Genomic DNA, 24,092 nt, shown 5'->3' with positions numbered 1-24,092 from the left:
AACATTTGAGACAGGACGCAATTATTAACTGACTTACGTAAAAGAAGAAAAGACACAACATAGATAAAATATGAGAGAATGTAAAGGTGGTTGATCATAAAGTTCCGAAGTATTCACAGAATATATAGTAGTTACAGCATAATGTAATGCATATTTTACACAACAAAGTTTAGCAATGACATATCATACAATTGTTTGACCAAACGAATTACTAATATGACATAACACAGAGATGCCGTGTCAAGATATAAAGGCATCTGCACATAACATAAAAAGAAATGACAGGACGTAACGGCAAAGCGAGAAAACACATTAAATATTTACACTATAAGACAGTTCCGGCGTTCCATATATCCCTAAGAACATGTATCCAATGATCCTGCCCACGGACAAAAAGGACAAGACTTAAAGTAGAACATAGGGGTGAAATACATGTTTTTTTGCTTATATTACTGAAACTAAGATACCTAGGGATAAATTTCAAACAGCAAAAATTGTCTACAAACTGAGATCTACAAAAACGTTCACAGCTAACTTGCCGAACTGTTAATGGATCCCTTAAGGAGTTATTGCCCTTTTAAAGTCAAATTATCACAATATTTTATAATTTTTTGTAATCTTTAACAAAAAGTTTCTTCTCTGAAATAACTGTGCAAATTTAAACCAAATTTGGCCTAGATCATCCGTAGTTTAGGTCCGTATATGACCCTGTCAACGAACCAATATGATCCCAAGGGGCAAACAATAGCATGGCATGATATACATTTTTTTGTTTATATATCACAAACCAAAGCATAAAAAGCAAATCTGACATAAATACACATGTTTATCAGGTGAACATCTATCTGCCCTGTAAATTTCAGACAGATCAGATAACCTGTTGATTTGTTGCTGCCCCTGAACTGTTAATTCTAAGGACATTTTGCAGTTTTTAGTTATTATCTTGGATATTATAAAAGATAGATATCAAATGAGAATAGCAAAAAAAATCAGCATATAACAATGCTCTACAAATAAGACCGAAATGGTCAATTGAAAACTTTTAAGGAGTTGTTGTCCTTTTTCAATTTTCACAATTTACTGTAAAATTTGGTAATCTTTTTCCGGAAATTCCTGGGCCAGGTAAACGATACTTGACCAAAATTATCCTCAGGGTGTCGAGTGTTAAAAATGTATCAGATGACTTTACCGAGTTACCAACATGGCCGCCATAGATATAATTAGTACGAAGAGGTAAAATGCAGTGTTTAGCTTATATCTCTGAAACGACAGAGCACATTTTACATCTGAAATATTAAGCAGATCAACCTGATAAAAATCTCTTTAGAAGTTTTTGCATTTTAAAGTGTCAATTTTCACTATTTTACGTACAAAATGTATATATTTTAAAGTCATTTACAAAAATCTACTCCTCTGTATTTACCTGGCCAAAAAGAATTAAACATAGATATATTCATTTTTAAAGTATGTCAATATGATTAAAAATGTTTCCGAAGACCATGCACTACAAAAATATGGTTTATATTGGGTGAAAATAAAACATAAGGGTTTATATGATTCTATGAGGAAAATGTAAAAAATAATTTCAAATGTTCACAACTTTAAAATTGATTTAAATAATGATAAGACTACAATAGGATGACTTGCTTTTGTCCAGTGGTGTAGTTTTATTCAGGGGAGGATGCTTATAATTTCTCCTCGAAATATTTCATTTTCAAAATTATTCAGTGTTAATGTTACTGTAAATTATTATATGTATCTTTTTTTAGTCAGCTAACTTATATTAAGTGATTCCCCCAGACCTGGTTGGTTAGTCGGGGTCAATGAAACCTTGACCAAAATTTGTTTTGGCTCATTTCTAGGGTACGTGTATCTATAAAATTTTGATTTTATTTACATGATTTTCAATACTAGAGTAGATACAGGTGTGCAATCCATGCTCTTGAGAGCCATATAACCAATACTACAGAAGGTCAAGATTCTTTTTTTTTGTTTATCTGAAATACCTTCATATGAGTTTGTATCCTTATGGAATTAGTTTGACCCATCTTGTGTATATAATGTAAACACTTTAAGTTAGAAAATAAAAACAATCAACTTTGTCAGCAATGCAAGATGGACAAATGTAAAGTTTAATCGTTTATCTTAGGAATCACATGGTATATCATCTTTCTTTGCAGAGGTTGTTGACTATAGTGGAAAATCAAGACACACTATTAGGTAAGTGATATAACTAACGTTTCGTGCATTTGTTGTAATGTAGAATTTCAGGAAACAATGCAAATAAATTCTATTAATGTACGTCACAGCTGAAAAATGCATTTTGAAAAATTAGATTGTTTCCGATTTTAAATTTGAAAAATGTACCTAGATAATTCGTGATATTCCCCTAAACATGCTGAATCAGGAATCAGTTGAATTTCAACTTTGAACTAATGTCAATGTTAATTGGATCTGTATAACAAATGACTATTTGAATTAATCGCCGTTGTGTTGTTGTTTTCATATTTATTTAAATGAAATATACATGATATAGGGATAGTCCTTGCAGTTATCCCACCCCTCTGTTTGAGAACTTTGAAACAGTCGAGATACCCACTTTTGAATTAAACCATATTTAATCATGTATGGGACAAAAGAACTAATGAAATGAAATGAAATATAGAAAGAGTCCTTATGGTCACCCTACCCCTTCCTGTTTGATTACTTTGAAACAGACGAGATCCCCACCCCTCCATCATGTATTCATGTACTGAACAATACAAAAATCAAACAAAATATAGGGGAAGTCACTGGGGTCACCCACCCCTCCCCTCCTGCCTGAAAACTTGATAATGGTCGAGATCTTCACCCACTAAACCACATGTTTTCATGTATGGGACAATATACAAAATCAAATGAAATATAGGGGTAGTCCCTAGGGTCACCCTACCCCCTCTTGTGTGTGTTTTGAGAATTTGTAAAACGATTGAGATATCAACTCCTAAACAATATTCATTCTTGTTTGTCATTTTGCTGGCTTTGTTCTAAAAAAAGTCCTGTTTGGAAGGTGTCATCTGAACTTGACCTCATGTTTATGGTTTAATTGTTTATGTTAAGTTTTTTTGCTTTGGTCTGTTTTCCAAATACTAATAACAATAGATCAGCTATCTATACTTGGTGTACATGGTGTATGGAACAATTGTAAGGTGTATATACATTGTATGTCTTTCTGTTACAATTTATCTGACCTTCCCCTAATTGTCATAGATTTATTTAGTTGTTAAGTTTCTGAAATGCTTTTCGTAAAACCTTTATCTTAGAGACTTTCAACATAAAATCAATGGTCAGTAAAGCAGGCGAGACATTTCAGCGTTCGCACGCTTGTTATTGAAAAATTTCTGCTTAAGTTGGTTTACTATGAACTACTTGTGCCAGATCATTGATATTAAATATAAAGTTGCACTACTATCAGTATATAAATAAATTTGGTGTATTTATTGTCTTCTGATTGGTTAAAATAATTAGCTTTATTTTCAATGTTATCAATTTTTATGGTGACACGCCCACTCTAACGTTGTGTATTCATACGCAAACATCTGTGTACGTTGTTATTCGTATTAATAAATATCTTTGAGTCTTATTTTTATTGAAATGTATTGATAATGAATGGCAATAATTTATTTTGAATTAACTAAACCATTTAAATTAATTTTTGACTCTTCACATTTAACATAATCCGCTTCGTGGATTATTCAATGTGAAGAGTCAAAATATAATTTAATAATTCAATAAATCCAAAATAGATAACAGCCATTCATTAAATGAGTTTGATGACTATTTCAGGACCCGTCCCGTAGGTAATGGTCCAGTGACTTTAAATTAATTAGGAATTTTCAATGTTAAGTTTCTGCTTATTCAGGGACAACATCAAAAGATTCATGTAGGATAAAAAAAACTTAAATCAAATAGTTTGGGGGTGGGGGCTTGATTCAACATTGCTGCAAGTTTTTTTTTTAATTCAAAATCGATTTTACATATATCCCTATTGGTCAATCAATTTTTCCTAAATTAAGTTAAGAAAGGGGTTGTGGGGGTCAGTAAAAAAAACTATGTGAATTAAGTTTTTTTATCCTTCATTGAACTTTTGATGTTATTCCTAAGTTAGTTTTAATAGCATATTCTAGTTATATATAGATTAGTGATATTTTGAATGAAGTGGCATTACTATCAGTACATATCAGTTTGTTGACTATTTCGAGGACCTGCCGCAGGTCAGTTCCAGCAACTTTGAATTAACTAGCAATTTTCAATGTTAATTTTTTTTGCTTAACATGCTTGAGTAATTTGATAGGACCTATTTGTAGTAGAATCATTGATATTTAATATATAGTGTCATTACTATTACTTAATATCAGTTTCACTACTATTTGAGGCTCTGCCCCTAAGTCATTGTCCAGTGACTATGAATTAATAAGCAATTTCCAATGTAAATAGAGAAAAACTAGGTGGTCAAAAAGTTTAGAATGTGAGGATCTACATACTGTCCATTTACATCAAAATTGTAATACTAATTAGGTCTTTCCACTTTTCTGTGGAAAGATCTATTGGTTTTCTTCTCATTATTATTAGGTTTTTCCACTTTTCTGTAGAAAGACCTATTGTTTTTCTTCTGATTATTTTTCTTCTTCTTCCGCCTAATTTTGATCTTGCAATTAGTATTTGTTTCGCAACATGTCGCTTAGACACTTGGTATATGATATCGAACAGTTTATGCTCTTTTGAAATTTACCCTGTGTAACCGAATACTTTTCTTTGTAGGAGTTATCTCCCCAAACACTGTTTTCCTTGTGTCCAATACTCCTTCGCAACCGTAAAAGATTACGACAAAGGAGTAAATTCGGTAAGGGTCATATTTGGCCCCAAATATAAATTACAATGTCACAAGATAAAACATGTTTCAACTTGACCTAATTATATAAACACATGTGAGTAAGTTTTATAAAACAATTTCTGTCATAGTTTTATTCTAAAGCATTGATTTTTACATCCGAGTTAGGTCAAAGTCAGGGTTTTTAGTGAAATTCGACAAAATTGGCAGAATTTAAGCCAAATTTAAGATCAGGAAACATAAAGCGCAGCCGTCGACAACCTTAATATTCAAGCTAAACATTTTGAATGTCTTTACAAACATTCTTGCCAAAGATCTTTTTTGTCGACGTATGCGCTCTATGTTAACCGTCCAAATATTCAATGTAAATTTACCCATTGTCCTTGTATTTTCGTAGAAAATCAAAATGAGTACTATTTGTGACGTCATCTATAAAACGCAGAAACGTAGTTTTGAAACAAAAAGACTTATTTTCTATCTTGTCACTATATTAGCTATTATTCATTGTGGTATTGGTCAATAAATCCCAATTTGAAATTTAGGCTAAAAAAAGGGGCCAATTTAGGGCCTTATCGATTCACTCCTTTATTTTATAAAATTGCTTGGTACATCCTTCGCATGATTTTTCCTATTTTGACCGAAGCAATATGAACACATATATGAGAGATATTTCTCCTTATGCATTTGATATAAGTGATATGCATTTCTATCTTCTAAACCATAAGAAATAAAGACTTAGAATCTTTGATTTGAGGTCCTTGGTAAAAATTAGGTCAAGGTCAAAGGTCAAAAGTCAAAGGTCAAGGTCATATTCTGATTTTTGAATTTGGCTTATTTTCACTTATTCCCAAAAACCATATAAGATATCAACAAATTATTCTTACTTAATTGTTAGTTGTGACATGTACCCGTAAATTTTGATTTTAAGGGTACGTTGAACGTAAAAGGGAGTGTTCTCCCCTCTTGTATATAAAAAATACAGGTATGGTGATATAACTCATTAACCAAATATAATTAAGACATATGGCCTTTTAATTTAAGGTCCTTAGTTTATGACCTTGAAATTGATCTCAAGGTCATAGCTTAAGTTGACGCTCTAGAATTTGATATTTGCGTTTACCTCATATGTATAAATGATAAAGCCATGAGACTTTTGGCAAAAAGTATCAAACCATTTAACCTGGAAAAAAACAACTGGAAGTGACCTTGTGTAAACCGGAAGTAGCTATTTTCTGTACCTTATTAATATAAAAGTATATAGAACCAGATATGTTTGGAATCAGTGTCAAGCTTATATTCATATATTATCGAAAGTAACATTTTTCAAACCGGAAGTTTCAAAGTATCTTCCTTATCTAAACTATATTGTTTAGACACTATGTATTTTTTGAATCAGCGTACAATAAGCTATTATTTGACGATTTAAATGACATTTTAAACATAATTTTACAACTTTCATATCAAGATACATTGTTTTTGGTGGAAAGACCTTCAAAAATTCTCTGAACAATTAGTTTTTAATTATGATTATTATTTTTGTTTTCTTCTTCTGCCTCTTTTCTCTGACGGTGCTTTTTTGTTTCGCAAGATGTCGCTTTTTGCATATGATATCGAACAGTTATTGCGACTTGGAAACTGACCCTGTTTAACCGAACACTTGTTAATGTATGAGTTATCTCCCCAAACAATGTTTTTATTGTGTACAAATCTCCTTCGCAACCGTGTAAGATTACACCAAAATTATTTTCACCAATTTGCTCGCTATATACTCAGGATCTTAAAAAAATATTTGACCGAAGCGGTCCGGAAAGTCCATATAGAGTTAGTTCCCCTTCTGTATTTAAAATAAGTAGAATGTAATTGTAATTGATAAACCATAAGTGATAGAGACCTAGGGTCTCTTATGATTTGAGGTCCTTGGTTAAAAAAAAAAGAAAATAGGATTAAGGTCTTTTAAATTTGGATTTTGGCTTATTTTCACCACTTTTTCAAACATGATACAAGATATCGACAACATATTTGTACTTAAATGATTGTTTTGCCACTGCTGGTGGACATTTCGTCCCCGAGGGAATCACCAGCCCAGTAGTCAACACTTTGGTGTTGACATGAAAATCAATTTTGTGGTCATTTTTATAAATGTCCTGAATATAAAACTTTGAATTTTCGAAAAATTAAGGATTTTCTTATCCCAGGAATATATTACCTTAGCCGTATTTGGCACAATTTTTTGGGAATTTTGGATCATCAATGCTCTTCAACTTCGTACTTGTTTACATTTATACATATTTTGATATGAGCGGCACTGATGAGTCTTATGTAGACGAAACGCGCGTCTAGCGTACTAAATTATAATACTGGTACCTAAGATGTCGTAACACATACATATTTGTTAAAAGGGTACGTTTTCATCAACTAAGGGTTTTATCTCATCTTTTATTCAAAAATATGCATATGGTTATATAACCCATGAATCCAATATAATTAAGACCTAGGATGTATTGATTCGATGTCCTTGGTTGATGACCTTTGAATTGCGCTCCAGGTCATAGGTTAAATTGACGTTCAAGATTTTGACCGTTGCTTGTACCTCATATGCATACATGTTAAAGCCATGGGACTTTTATGCATTAGGTTTCAAGCCGTTAACCCTTGGAAAATCCAACCGGAAGTGACCTGGTGTAAACCAGAAGTAGCTATTTTTTGTACTTAATAAATAGTTAAGTATGTAGAAACAGATGTTTTTGGAATTAGTGTCAAGTAAACATTTAAATAATACCGAAAGTAACATTTTTCAAACCAAAAGTACCAAATTATCTTCTTTATTTAAAAAATATTGTATATAAACCATATATTTTGGAATCAGTGTACAATAAGCTACCATTTGACGCTGCAAATGACATTTAAAACCAAATTTTACTATTTTCATATCAAAATACATGGTTTTGTTTTGTAGAAAGACCTTCAATTGTTGATTTTTAATTCTAGATTACAGTTTAATAGCAAAAATGATTAGGAAGACAAAATCTACCAGTAAGTTAACATGGTCCTTATTGTCAAATGACTTCTCAAAAGAGGTATTGCTTTAAATGACAAAATTTACATTTTTTAGCTCACCTGGCCTAAAGGGTCTGCATTGAATCCATATTCATGTGACCTTTAATTAGAACCCCAGGCTAAAGATGTTTAACGAATGTACCAGGCGTATTAAGCTATCAAAACGAAATAAAAATGACAAAATTGAAAGTTAAACAAGGGTACACCATATTCAGTCAGGGGTAAAACTTGTACAAGTCAACTTTATTTACTTGAAGAAGTAAAAAAAAATATTTATATAAGTTATTATAATGTTTAAATAGTCTCCCCTTAATTTTCTCAAAAATTCACTTATATAGGTGAATTATTTTCACAATCCCACAACAATTCGTAAGTTTTGAGATGTACCAACATGCCTCTAATGATTTTTTCCAGGTTAGCTCATAATTTTTATTATACATGTACATGTAGTTCAATGTTTCATCTCATATATTCAAAAAAGTAACTGATTATGCAAAGATCTTAGGTATTTGTTCAAGGCCTTTACAAATTGCTCCTTGGGGTCTTGTAAATCAATAGTGTTCTGAAGATAATGGACAAATTGGATTTTCATTGACCATGAAATTACACTTAAATGATAAGTAAAGACATCTGCAAGAGGCAGACAATTTAAAATTCTATTAGAATTAGGTTATATGACAGTTGGTTGTATTAGCTGATTAGGAGGTCATCTTGATGGTTAATAATATGGCGTGTAGACTATATTACACATGAAATGCTGATACATAAACATATTATCCAGTCCATGCATTGTTTATTTTTTACATTAGGCTTTTTGTAATTTGGATGTGTGTTATAAATCAAATATCAGAATTTGAGTCAAATAGGTGAACATAACTTTGACAGCTATTTCCCCTTTAAGAGGTTGTAGCATTAAATGATCATTGCTTACTAATTTTCTTGTCCATAATATACTTTTCATACGCCAATTAATTACAGGACGTATTATGGTATACCGTTGTCTGTCTGTCTGTCCGTTCGTCGTCAACATGTCGGACATTAACTTAAAAACGTTTCAACCGATTTGCATGAAACTTTGGTGAATTGTTTATATCTATTGATGTGAGCTCTCTTTCGTTTTTATATAATTTAGATTGTACGTTTCTGTGTTATGGGGTTTTATTCATTAAAAAGTGGGTATTTTTTTTTTCAGTTTTCGGACAATTACTCAAAAATGCTTTCACCAATTTGCAAGAAACTTTGGTCAATTGTTTATATCTTTTGACATGTTTTTTTATAAATTTTAGATTATATGTTTTCGAATTATGAACTTTTATTCACTAAAAAAAGGGTGATTTTCCTGTTTTTGGACAATAACTCAAAAATGCTTTCAGCAGTTCTCATGAAACTTTGGAGAATTGTTAATATCTATTGATGTGAGCTTCCTTTCAATTTTTAGTTTTGCTTTTCTAGTTTTCGGACAATACCTATAAAGTGCTTTGAGCAATACAGATGTTAAAATTTGGTGACTGGTTTATATTAATTAAGATAACCTTCCTTTAGATTTTCACAAATTTCGGACATGACATTGAGGAGTTATCGAACTTTATTTGTATAAATGCTACTACGGACGTATCATGCGCTTATGGCGCAGATGTTTATCAAAAGATCTGCTCTTAAATTACAGAACCGATTTCAACAAAATTTGGGCTCAGTGATCTTAGGTTGTAATGTATAAAGATTGTGTTGTTTTAACGGTCAGTTCATGTATGCAGTTCTAGTTTCGGTTTGAGACCTTTCTTAAAAATAATAGGAGCTTAACTATGGTAACGGAATGCATAATGTCACAAATCTCAACTCCGATAGAATAAAATTACAGAATGTAACAAAAACAAGATAAAAAGATATATGCTATGGACATATAATTAATCCTAGAAATGATATTATCCAGATAAATAGAATAACTTAAAGAAAAGACGGTGTCATTATCAACACTGTCAAATTGTTTGGATTTTGTAGGCGTCGCCTTTAAAACATGACAGGTTCATTAGATCTACCAGGTCAACTAATCTATTAAATTATTGATAGCACTAGTGTTCTTATCATATCTTATCGACGTTGTGTACTTGCATTCCAAGAGGTAATAATAATCTCAAGAGTACAAAATATTATACTTGACATAAAGAATGTAATCATGTGTATCATGTATAAATATCGCAAATGTATCTTATAAATGTAGATCTAGATCTCCATTCAGCTTTCCTCTGTCCTCAATATACACACTGAAACAGGTTGTATCTCTGATTTTAAAGTTGCCCTTGACGTATAGTTATAATTGACATTTCTTCATGTTTCTAGACTGTTTCAAGTTCGTTATACATTACAGATTGTAACTACTAATATAATGTTTATGTCTATTTCACAGCTATAGGTACTTTTTATAAATCTCTGAAAAATACCTATATACATGTACATGCATTTAGTTCAGTACCATATGAAATTATCGCAATTATACTCAACTTTCAGAATCGTCAGCATATTGGCGTCAATTTGTGTGCGTATGATAAATTTAGTCCCACGCATTGCGGGGAACATGGAAATACTGGGCTTCAGTCCGTCAATGTGTCCGTCCATGCTTGTGTTCTTCCATGCGGTCTTGTTAGGTACAATTCTTGCCAGATTTTTTTTAAAACTTATACTTATAACTAAGGTTACTATCAACAATATGTCTGAAAAGTTCTATAATGATGGACGATCAACTTTTTTATAAAGAGTTATGCCCCTAGGAAATATTAAATTTATGGAAAACGGCCTAGTAAGAGCTCTCATGGTTATAATTCTTGCCAGCTTTATATAAAACTGATGCTATTGGTTAATATCAGCAATATCTCGGACAAATTCTATAATGATGGACGATCGACTTTTTTTAAAAGAATTCTGCCCCTTGGAAATACTAAATTTATGGAAAATGACCTCATTAGCGCTCTCACGGGTACAATTCTTGCCAGCTTTTTAGATTAACCAAGTGAGCTTTTCTCATCACTTGGTGTTTTTCGTCCGTCGTCGTCCTCCATAAACTTTAACAAAAATTATCTCCTCTGAAACTACTGAGCCAAATTTTACCGAATTTGGCCACATTAATCCTCTTTAGGGTATCTACTTCAAAATATATGTCCGATGACCCCGCCTGCCAACCAACATGGCCAACATGGCTAGAAATAGAACATAAGGGGTAAAATGCAAGTGTTGTCTCTTATTTTGAAAACCATTATAAAGAGAGAAAATCTGACAAGAACAAAAATGTTAAGAGCTTTGAGCTCTACAAATTGTCCGTACATGTCAAAACTGTCAGATTACTTATTGGAGTTATTGCCCTTAAATGACAAATTTTACCATTTGTTTTCATTTTTGCCTACTATTTTGACAACTATAATAGATACATAGAAACTTCAAAATCATCAGCAAGACAGGTTTTGTTATAAGTCAACAGGGTCGAAATCGACAATCGACTCTTTAATTAAGACACAATCCTAGCTTGCAGTAAAAAATTCCGATAGGTCATTTTTTCCCATGAAAGCCCATCTACCCAATATGAAAAGAAACTCTACATCGGATAGGTCTTAATTTATAGATCTGATAGGTAGTTGTTCATGATGTTTTTTTTCTGAAACGTGTTTAAAAAAATCTCCCCATCAATCCCCACCTGTCAAAAATTAACTGGAATTCGAATGACCCAATCCTAATAGACAGATAGAAACTTAGCTAGGCAAAAATGATCAGCTAAAACATCATCTACAATGAAGACAATATGGAGGATATGGTCAGACGACTCCTTATTGAAGTTATTGTCCTTTAATTTTAACCCTTTTTTTTTGCTTTGCCATATATGATAGAAAATTATAATAGATAAAGATACACTTCAAATAAAAAAAAATGATCAGCATGTCAAGATCTACTAACAAGTCAAATTTTGCCGATATAGATTAGTAGAATGTGACTCTTTATCTATAGGAGTGATTGCCCTTAAATGGGGATTTTTTTTATCAACTTTTGTGTTTGAGCAAAAACTAAAGAAGATAGAGAGAAATTAAATAGGCTAAATTATCAGCAATACAAGATCAACAAAACAGATTTTTGTCATGAATTCTCTTCCTGTCTTTACAATGTTTTAAAGTGTCCTTTGTTGAATGTGCACATAGACCAAGGTGAGCGACACAGCATAAAGAGCCTCTTGCTATAGTTATAGAACTTATAGTATAGGTTAATATCAGCAATATGTTGGACAAGTTCTATAAAAGTAGCTGATCTACTTTTTTTTTTTAATTTTGCCCCTTGTAAATATTACATATATGAAAATGGCCTCGCTAGGGCTCTCACACGTACAGTTCTTGACAGATTTTTATAAAATTTCTACTATAGGTTAATATCAGCAATATTTTGGACAAGTACTATAATGGTTAACGATCGACTTTTTTAAAAGAGTTATGCACCTTTGAAATATAAAATATATGCCAAGCGGGGCACATTGGAACTCTGTTTTTTGTTAATCTTATTATCAAATTTCTGCCTACTATTTTGAAAATTATCATGACTATCATAGATAGGAAGAAATTGCAAACAGCAAACATAATTACATATATAAGATCTCACAAAAAAAAACGCAATGAAATTCAAACCACAGGTGACTCCTTACAGGATGTATTGCCCTTCAAATTTTATTTTTGACTCGTTTGTAAATGTTTGCCTTTTATCTTTAAAACTATTATAGATAGGTAGAATTTGTAAACAACAAAAAATATTAACAATTAATGCAAGGCCTTTACAAAAGAATTATATGTCTGAAAACAATGGTTGACTCCTTATTCGGATTATTGCCCTTTAAACGACAACCACTGAATAGGTTACATGTATTAGTTTGTGACAAGGTCCGTTCAAAGGGAACCATTTGTGGTAGGCCAATATTAATAGGTTTACAGTTGAATAAGCATTCGCACAACTTATTTCTAATGAGAATATTTGGACCCGCACCCTCATGCATGGTCTATTGATTTTTAAAGTTTATATGTATTAGTTTGTGCTTAGATCAGTTTAAGATGAACCGCTACTGTTAAGTCAATGATATTTGGTATGCAAACGTATTCACATTGATATTTGGTATGCACATTTATTGGGATTTGCAAGTTTTGTATCCATGAAGATTATAAAGCCCCACGTATGGTTGGCAAGTAAATGTTTTGTGTTTAGTTTTGTTTAAAGGGAAGGACTTATAAGTCAATGGTAATTGGTATGCAGTTGTATTAGCATTGGCACATCTCATATCAATGGAGATTGTTTAGCCATGTACCTTCCATCATGGTTCATTAACTCTGAATATTTGCATAACTTAAATGATAAAGTATCACTATGTAATTTCAACATTTGCATTATCAAAATTTATATCTCTGTGTTAACAGTTTATTTTCTTTTTGGTCATGCCAGAAGATATTGACTTGATATTTGTTATATAGTTTACACCATGACAACTTATAGATAAATTTAGCATTTTGTTTCGGTACAATAAATTTTTAACTGGTAGGGGACTTTGTATTGCCATCACATTTCTTGACATTTGCAGTTATCCTACATTATTTGCGACTGTCAAAAAATTATTCAGTAATTATCAATTTAGCAGGTGAGACATTTCAATGCACTCTTTTTAGTATTAGGCCATGTATTTTTGGTGTAAGGAAAAACTTATTCATAATTGTTAATAGGAAAAAAGTATATGTGGTAAGATTGCCAACGAGAAAACTATCCACCAGAGACCAAATGACGTAAAAGTTAGCAAATATAGATAAACATACAGCATTCATCAATGAATAAAATCCATACCTCAAAGTTAGCTATTGAAGGCACTGAAATTACAAATGTGAAACAATTCTAACAAGACAACTAACAGCCTGATTTATGTATGAACTACGATACACAGCAAAAAAATGACAATCACTGAATTACAGGTTCCTGACTTTGGGCATGAATATACATAATGTGGCAAGATTGAACTTGTGTACTGGTGTCAAAACCTCCCTTTACTTTGGACAGTGATGTAACAGTACAACAAAAGAACAAACTATAAAACTCAGTTAAAAGGGCTTATCTTCTTATTTTTATTAAGTCATCAAATCGATACATGAGACAAAGACAACAAGTTCAGTCTAAGAGTACCATGTACATAATGTGTTATTTTTTTTAGATGAAGTTATTCCTATACATATACTTGGTAAGTTTATTGATGTAGAACATTGGAACATTACTTAATCCTACAATAAGGCATCTTTAGTTCATATAACTGGAAAATACATATATTTTGTTTGATAAGGGCATGCATCAAGGATACAATCACTTTATACTTTTCATGTTGTCAGACACTCAAATTTAAGCTTTGCTTGTAAGTTTTTTAGTTTGTATTTATCAACTCCTTTTATACTGCTTGTATTTTGACTAAAGGGTAGAATTCAAATTATTTGCAAGTCATAGTTCATTTTGAGGGCATATAAGAAATCTGCAACACTGACTTGAATACACGTAGAAAATAAGTGCTTTGTCACTCATTAGTTTGATCACAAATAACTATAATCAATCATAGTACATGTACATGTAGTCTGAACATATAGAATTTATAATCGAAATTAGAACACTGAATAAAAAAAATATGGTGCTTCAAAACACCCACGAATATGATGGAACATGATGTCCCATACTTTATTGTTGTGATATTACACCTTGAAATTTGAACTTTAAATTGAAAGTTATTTATTGAATTTCATTTTTTTACAGAGCAGTTCGAAAAACGCTTTGAACAGTGGAAAAAGGATGATCAACAGTTTGTTAGTACTGAAGCAGAGAAACATGTCATGCAAAAAGTTTTGACACAAAGTTCAGTAACCCTGGTTGGAAATTCTGGCACTGGAAAAAGTTTTCTTTCTAAACACATTGCCCTCATAATGAAGAAACATGGCTATACTGTTATTCCATGTAGTAAACCTAAAGATATTGGAAAATGGTTTAAACATGGGAGGAAAACTTTGTTTGTATTTGATGACGTCTGTGGCCGATATACTCTTAATCAACAAATTTACACTGACTGGAAACAAAGACTTGATCACATAATATCTCTCCTGGAAGACACATGTTGTAAAATCATATCCACATGTAGATTGGAGGTTTACAAAGATGAAGTATTTAGCAATCTCTCTATTTTCAAAATGTGTAACATCGATTTAAGTTCACAAGAATTCAAACTTAGTGCTGCTGAAAAATTTGCTTTAGCTGAAGTTTACTTGAAGGAAAATACTGATAAAGTAAAGGAATTGTCAGAAAAATATGACTTTTTCCCACTGTTATGTAGCTTATATTATAAACAGAACCTCCAGAAGAATGTTAGCGTTACCTCTTTTTTTAGCAATCCTTTTGAAGTTTTCAAAGATCAACTTGTACAAATGTATGGAGAAAGTGATGCTGGTAAGATGCAGTATTGTAGCTTAGTCCTTTGTGTAATGTTTAACAACACATTAACAGAAGAAAACTTGTCACCAAAAGATAAGAAGATAGGAGCAATGATAGAAGATTTACTAGAAGAATGTGAACTGAATAAAGGAACATCCATCAAACGTTTAAAGAAAGCACTGGAAACACTTGAAGGTACTTATGTGGTCAAGGAGGGTACTACATACAAAATAATCCATGATAAGTTGTTTGATTTCCTTGCCAAGTACTTCGGGGAGAAGATGTTACAGATTTTCATTGATCATGCACATACTGATTTCATTGAGGAGAGATTTCTTTGGAAGATAACAGATAACATGGGCACAGAAATAGAGTTTGTAATAAGAATACCTGATACCCATATAGATAAATATATAGACCGATTGGTGAAAGACTGGGAGAACTGTTATGTAAACAATGTATGTCATAACAGAAACATGAATTCTACAACATTTACTGAAATCTTGGTAACTCATTTAAACGAACTTGATCTATCAAAACAGGAAGAACTTGTTTGTACTAAAGATATTGACGATAAAGATATAGCACTTAGTGAATGTTGTTATATGGGTACTATTGACCTTGTCAAATGGTTGATAAGTAGGAACAGTGACATTAATTATTGTGGAGAGGATGGTTGGTTTCCTTTATACTGGGCAAGTCAGGAAGGACATGTTGATGTTGTTAAAGAACTGTTACAACATTCAGCTGAAATCAATAAATGTAGCAATAATGGTACATCACCTCTGTATATGGCAAGTGAGAATGGACATGTTGATGTTGTTAAAGAACTGTTACAACATTCAGCTGATGTCAATAAGTGTACCAATGAGGATGCATCACCTCTGTATATAGCAAGTCAGAATGGACATGTTGATGCTGTTAAAGAACTGTTACAACATTCAGCTGATGTCAATAAGTGTAACAATAATGATGTATCACCTCTGTATATAACAAGTCAGAATGGACATGTTGATGTTGTTAAAGAACTAATACAACATTCAGCTGATGTCAATAAATGTAACAATAATGATGTATCACCTCTGTATATAACAAGTCAGAATGGACATGTTGATGTTGTTAAAGAACTGTTACAACATTCAGCTGAAATCAATAAATGTGACAATGATGGTACATCACCTCTGTATATAGCAAGTCAGAATGGACATGTTGATGTTGTTAAAGAACTGTTACAACATTCAGCTGATGTCAATAAGTGTGACAATGATGATGTATCACCTCTGTATATAGCAAGTCACTCTGGACATGTTGATGTTGTTAAAGAACTGTTACAACATTCAGCTGATGTCAATAAGTGTGACAATAATGATGTATCACCTCTGTCTATAGCAAGTCAGACTGGACATGTTGATGTTGTTAAAGAACTGTTACAACATTCAGCTGATGTTAATAAGTGTGACAATAATGATATATCACCTCTGTATATAGCAAGTCATAATGGACATGTTAATGTTTTTAAAGAACTAATACAACATTCAGCTGATGTCAATAAGTGTGACAATAATGGTGTATCACCTCTGTATATAGCAAGTCAGACTGGACATGTGGATGTTGTTAAAGATCTGTTACAACATTCAGCTGATGTCAATAAATGTAGAAATGATGGCACCCCACCATTACAGATTGCTTGTTATAACAACATGATAGAGGTTGTACGTGTACTTCTTCAGTGTGATGATGTTGATATTGATCTCTGTGATGATAATGGATGTTCCTCACTTTATATAGCAAGTCAGAAAGGACATGTTGATGTTGTTAAAGAACTGTTACAACATTCAGCTGATGTCAATAAGTGTAAACATAATGGTGTATCACCTCTGTATATAGCAAGTCGGCATGGACATGTTAATATTGTTAAAGAACTGTTACAACATTCAGCTGATGTTAATAAGTGTGACAATAATGATATATCACCTCTGTATATAGCAAGTCATAATGGACATGTTAATGTTTTTAAAGAACTAATACAACATTCAGCTGATGTCAATAAGTGTGACAATAATGGTGTATCACCTCTGTATATAGCAAGTCAGACTGGACATGTGGATGTTGTTAAAGATCTGTTACAACATTCAGCTGATGTCAATAAATGTAGAAATGATGGCACCCCACCATTACAGATTGCTTGTTATAACAACATGATAGAGGTTGTACGTGTACTTCTTCAGTGTGATGATGTTGATATTGATCTCTGTGATGATAATGGATGTTCCTCACTTTATATAGCAAGTCAGAAAGGACATGTTGATGTTGTTAAAGAACTGTTACAACATTCAGCTGATGTCAATAAGTGTAAACATAATGGTGTATCACCTCTGTATATAGCAAGTCGGCATGGACATGTTAATATTGTTAAAGAACTGTTACAACATTCAGCTGATGTCAATAAATGTATGAATGATGGCATCCCACCATTACAGATTGCTTGTTACAACAACAGGATAGAGGTTGTACGTGTACTTCTTCAGTGTGATGATGTTGATATTGATCTCTGTGATGATAATGGATGTTCCTCACTTTATATAGCAAGTCAGAAAGGACATGTTGATGTTGTTAAAGATCTGTTACAGCATTCAGCTGATGTTAATAAATGTGACTTTAAAGGTAAAAATCCTCTTAATGTAGCACAGGAGCAAGGACATATAGAAATAGAATCATTGTTAAAAGGAAAAGGAATAAATCAACATTGATGTCAACCTGATCAATGCTAGTGGAGGATATTTTCTTATTGTTTGTATTTGGACAAATTCATACATTATCATTCATTTATTCGAAACCTCACATAGCTGACATTAGTTTATAGTTTGAAGTATCGGCACGAGTCAATACTTCTATTAACATTTAGCTGTGTTTTTGTAAATCTTTATTGTTAGGTTGATGTCTATATTAACAAATCTCTTTTTAAGCATACATGTATATGCATATCTTGTTTTTCTGAACAATTGGTAAGATTTTACTGAAAATACTGTTAAATCAGATAAGGTAACTAACTCTTGGCTTGTTTTTCAATTAACATGATTAAAAAAATACAGCAAATTATTGGGAAGTGAAAGCATTTATAGATATACCAGCAGTATGCAAGATAGTTGTACACCCTCTACAAACAGTGATGGGTGGATATGCCAAAAACAATTATATAGATAAATCACAAAGATTATATTGGGAAAAAATGAAGACGAAAAACATTGTATATATGTGAATGTCCTCATTATAATCTGTTGAAAAAATAGTTCTATCATTATCTATAATATCATTTGTAAAATTGTCAAAATGTTAAACTCAAATGCCAATTTCAATTTGTCTTTTTATTCAAGAAAACCTAGAGGTATTAAACATTCTTGGAATGTAAATGATAAAATTGGGAAAAGAAATGGGGAATGTGTCAAAGCGACAAGAATCTTACCGATGATGTATATATTAATGAATGTCTTGAAATCAGAAAACTCTCTATTTAGTACAGATATGTTTATATGTAACCCATTAAGAATATTTGCCTGTTAATATTATATATTCATGATATTATCTGTTTTATTACTGCATGTTTGCACACATGATTATTGCTCTGGATTGGCTGTGACTTAAGATCTTAACATTTAGTTGATTATATTCATATTTGTATATGATTGTCAACAATCTGTTTGTCAATTATGAAAAATTATCTATTAAACTACATTAATCTTCATTAGCTATTTAATTGGAATAAAGATATCTTATCTTATCTTAATATATTGTACATAAAAAGTAGATGGTTTACAATGTCTTTTTTACATCTGAGTTAAACTTTATATCTCCATGATTATAAGTACTAGGATCAATAGTGATGAAAGTGGCGTTAAACACCAATCAAATCAAATCATATCTCCATGATTATAAGTACTAGGATCAATAGTGCTGAAAGTGGCGTTAAACACCAATCAAATCAAATCATATCTCCATGACTATAAGTACTAGGATCAATAGTGCTGAAAGTGGCGTTAAACGCCAATCAATCAAATCAAATCATATCTTTGTGACTATAAAAACTAGTATTAATAGTGCTGACAGTGGCGTTAAACACCAATCAATCAAATCATATCTCCATGATTATAAGTACTAGGATCAATAGTGCTGACAGTGGCGTTAAACACCAATCAAATCAAATCATATCTCCATGATTATAAGTACTAGGATTAATAGTGCTGAAAGTGGCGCTCAACACCAATCAATCAAATCATATCTCCATGACTATAAGTACTAGGATCAATAGTGATGAAAGTGGCATTAAACACCAATCAAATCAAATCTGATCTCCATGATTATAAGAACTAGGATCAATAGTGCTGAAAGTGGCGTTAAACACCAATCAATCAAATCAAATCATATCTCCATGATTATAAGTACTAGGATCAATAGTGCTGAAAGTGGCGTTAAACACCAATCAAATCATATCTCCATGATTATAAGTACTAGGATCAATAGTGCTGAAAGTGGCGTTAAACACCAATCAAATCTAATCATATCTCCATGATTATAAGTACTAGGATCAATAGTGATGAAAGTGGCGTTAAACACCAATCAAATCTAATCATATCTCTATGATTATAAGTACTAGTATCAATAGTGCTGAAAGTGGCGTTAAACACCAATCAAATCTAATCATATCTCCATGATTATAAGTACTAGGATCAATAGTGATGAAAGTGGCGTTAAACACCAATCAAATCTAATCATATCTCTATGATTATAAGTACTAGTATCAATAGTGCTGAAAGTGGCGTTAAACACCAATCAAATCATATCTCCATGATTATAAGTACTAGGATCAATAGTGCTGAAAGTGGCGTTAAACACCAATCAAATCTAATCATATCTCCATGATTATAAGTACTAGTATCAATAGTGCTGAAAGTGGCGTTAAACACCAATCAAATCATATCTCCATGATTATAAGTACTAGGATCAATAGTGCTGAAAGTGGCGTTAAACACCAATCAAATCTAATCATATCTCCATGATTATAAGTACTAGGATCAATAGTGATGAAAGTGGCATTAAACACCAATCAAATCAAATCATATCTCCATGACTATAAGTACTAGGATCAATAGTGCTGAAAGTGGCGTTAAACATCAATCAAATCATATCTCCATGATTATAAGTACTAGGATCAATAGTGCTGAAAATGGTGTTAAACACCAATCAAATCAAATCATATCTCCATGATTATAAGTACTAGGATCAATAGTGCTGAAAGTGGCGTTAAACACCAATCAAATCTAATCATATCTCCATGATTATAAGTACTAGGATCAATAGTGCTGAAAGTGGCGTTAAACACCAATCAATCGAATCAAATCATATCTCCATGATTATAAGTACTAGGATCAATAGTGCTGAAAGTGGCGTTAAACACCAATCAAATCATATCATATCTCCATGACTATAAGTACTAGGATCAATAGTGCTGAAAGTGGCATTAAACACCAATCAAATCATATCTCCATGACTATAAGTACTAGGATCAATAGTGCTGAAAGTGGCATTAAACACCAATCAAATCATATCTCCATGATTATAAGTACTAAGATCAATAGTGCTGAAAGTGGCGTTAAACACCAATCAAATCATATCTCCATGATTATAAGTACTAAGATCAATAGTGCTGAAAGTGGCGTTAAACATCAATCAAATCATATCTCCATGATTATAAGTACTAGGATCAATAGTGCTGAAAATGGTGTTAAACACCAATCAAATCAAATCATATCTCCATGATTATAAGTACTAGGATCAATAGTGCTGAAAGTGGCGTTAAACACCAATCAAATCATATCATATCTCCATGACTATAAGTACTAGGATCAATAGTGCTGAAAGTGGCATTAAACACCAATCAAATCATATCTCCATGACTATAAGTACTAGGATCAATAGTGCTGAAAGTGGCATTAAACACCAATCAAATCATATATCCATGACTATAAGTACTAGGATCAATAGTGCTGAAAGTGGCGTTAAACACCAATCAAATCAAATCATATCTCCATGACTATAAGTACTAGGATCAATAGTGCTGAAAGTGGCGTTAAACACCAATCAAATCAAATCATATCTCCATGATTATAAGTACTACTATCTATAGTGCTGAAAGTGGCATTAAACACCAATTAAATCATATCTCCATGACTATAAGTACTAGGATCAATAGTGCTGAAAGTGGTGTTAAACACCAATCAAATCATATCATATCTCCATGATTATAAGTACTAGGATCAATAGTGCTGAAAGTGGTGTTAAACACCAATCAAATCATATCATATCTCCATGACTATAAGTACTAGGATCAATAGTGCTGAAAGTGGCGTTAAACACCAATCAAATCAAATCATATCTCCATGACTATAAGTACTAGGATCAATAGCGCTGAGAGTGGCGTTAAACACCAATCAAATCAAATCATATCTCCATGATTATAAGTACTAGGATCAATAGCGCTGAAAGTGGCGTTAAACACCAATCAAATCAAATCATATCTCCATGATTATAAGTACTAGGATCAATAGTGATGAAAGTGGCATTAAACACCAATCAAATCAAATCATATCTCCATGATTATAAGTACTAGGATCAATAGTGCTGAAAGTGGCATTAAACCTCAATCAAATCATATCTCCATAACTATAAGTACTAGGATCAATAGTGCTGAAAGTGGCGTTAAACACCAATCAATCAAATCAAATCTCCATGATTATAAGTACTAGGATCAATAGTGCTGAAAGTGGCGTTAAACACCAATCAATCAAATCATATCTCCATGATTATAAGTACTAGGATCAATAGTGCTGAAAGTGGCGTTAAACATCAATCAAATCATATCTCCATGACTATAAGTACTAGGATCAATAGTGCTGAAAGTGGCATTAAACATCAATCAAATGAAATCATATCTCCGTGACTATAAGTACTAGGATCAATAGTGCTGAAAGTGGCATTAAACCTCAATCAAATCATATCTCCATGACTATAAGTACTAGAATCAATAGTGCTGAAAGTGGCGTTAAACACCAATCAAATCAAATCATAACTCCATGATTATAAGTACTAGGATCAATAGTGCTGAAAGTGGCATTAAACATCAATCAAATCATATCTCCGTGACTATAAGTACTAGGATCAATAGTGCTGAAAGTGGCATTAAACATCAATCAAATGAAATCATATATCCGTGACTATAAGTACTAGGATCAATAGTGCTGAAAGTGGCATTAAACATCAATCAAATCAAATCATATCTCCATGACTATAAGTACTAGGATCAATAGTGCTGAAAGTGGCATTAAACACCAATCAAATCAAATCATATCTCCGTGACTATAAGTACTAGGATCAATAGTGCTGAAAGTGGTATTAAACATCAATCAAATCATATCATATCTCCATGACTATAAGTACTAGGATCAATAGTGCTGAAAGTGGCATTAAACACCAATCAAATCAAATCATATCTCCGTGACTATAAGTACTAGGATCAATAGTGCTGAAAGTGGCATTAAACATCAATCAAATCATATCTCCGTGACTATAAGTACTAGGATCAATAGTGCTGAAAGTGGCATTAAACATCAATCAAATCAAATCATATATCCGTGACTATAAGTACTAGGATCAATAGTGCTGAAAGTGGCATTAAACATCAATCAAATCAAATCATATCTCCATGACTATAAGTACTAGGATCAATAGTGCTGAAAGTGGCATTAAACACCAATCAAATCTAATCATATCTCCATGACTATAAGTACTAGGATCAATAGTGCTGAAAGTGGCGTTAAACACCAATCAAATCATATCTCCATGACTATAAGTACTAGGATCAATAGTGCTGAAAGTGGCATTAAACACCAATCAAATCTAATCATATCTCCATGACTATAAGTACTAGGATCAATAGTGCTGAAAGTGGCGTTAAACACCAATCAAATCTAATCATATCTCCTTGACTATAAGTACTAGGATCAATAGTGCTGAAAGTGGCGTTAAACACCAATCAAATCATATCTCCATGATTATAAGTACTAGGATCAATAGTGCTGAAAGTGGCGTTAAACACCAATCAAATCTAATCATATCTCCATGATTATAAGTACTAGGATCAATAGTGATGAAAGTGGCGTTAAACACCAATCAAATCTAATCATATCTCCATGATTATAAGTACTAGTATCAATAGTGCTGAAAGTGGCGTTAAACACCAATCAAATCATATCTCCATGATTATAAGTACTAGGATCAATAGTGCTGAAAGTGGCGTTAAACACCAATCAAATCTAATCATATCTCCATGATTATAAGTACTAGGATCAATAGTGATGAAAGTGGCATTAAACACCAATCAAATCAAATCATATCTCCATGACTATAAGTACTAGGATCAATAGTGCTGAAAGTGGCGTTAAACATCAATCAAATCATATCTCCATGATTATAAGTACTAGGATCAATAGTGCTGAAAATGGTGTTAAACACCAATCAAATCAAATCATATCTCCATGATTATAAGTACTAGGATCAATAGTGCTGAAAGTGGCGTTAAACACCAATCAAATCTAATCATATCTCCATGATTATACGTACTAGGATCAATAGTGCTGAAAGTGGCGTT

General features: G+C 32.2%; 1 protein-coding gene across 1 annotated transcript in view; it reads left to right on the top strand.

Annotated features, from left to right (window-relative positions):
• The window catches only part of LOC134727779 (uncharacterized), a 437,528-nt gene that overhangs the window by 34,754 nt on the left and 378,682 nt on the right, over positions 1–24,092 (top strand). Inside the window, exons 6-11 of the mRNA XM_063592166.1 lie at positions 2,181–2,220; positions 14,139–14,165; positions 14,723–16,189; positions 16,238–16,387; positions 16,931–17,182; positions 17,429–18,433. Of these exons, the coding sequence (XP_063448236.1) occupies positions 2,181–2,220; positions 14,139–14,165; positions 14,723–16,189; positions 16,238–16,387; positions 16,931–17,182; positions 17,429–18,141 (2,649 nt within the window). The 3' untranslated portion in view covers positions 18,142–18,433. The remainder of the gene's footprint in view (positions 1–2,180; positions 2,221–14,138; positions 14,166–14,722; positions 16,190–16,237; positions 16,388–16,930; positions 17,183–17,428; positions 18,434–24,092) is intronic.

This window comes from Mytilus trossulus, chromosome 8 (assembly GCF_036588685.1).
Source record: "Mytilus trossulus isolate FHL-02 chromosome 8, PNRI_Mtr1.1.1.hap1, whole genome shotgun sequence".
Classification (NCBI taxonomy): domain Eukaryota; kingdom Metazoa; phylum Mollusca; class Bivalvia; order Mytilida; family Mytilidae; genus Mytilus; species Mytilus trossulus.
The sequence above is the reverse complement of the archived record's forward strand: the minus strand, read 5'-3'. Positions and strand labels throughout refer to the sequence as shown.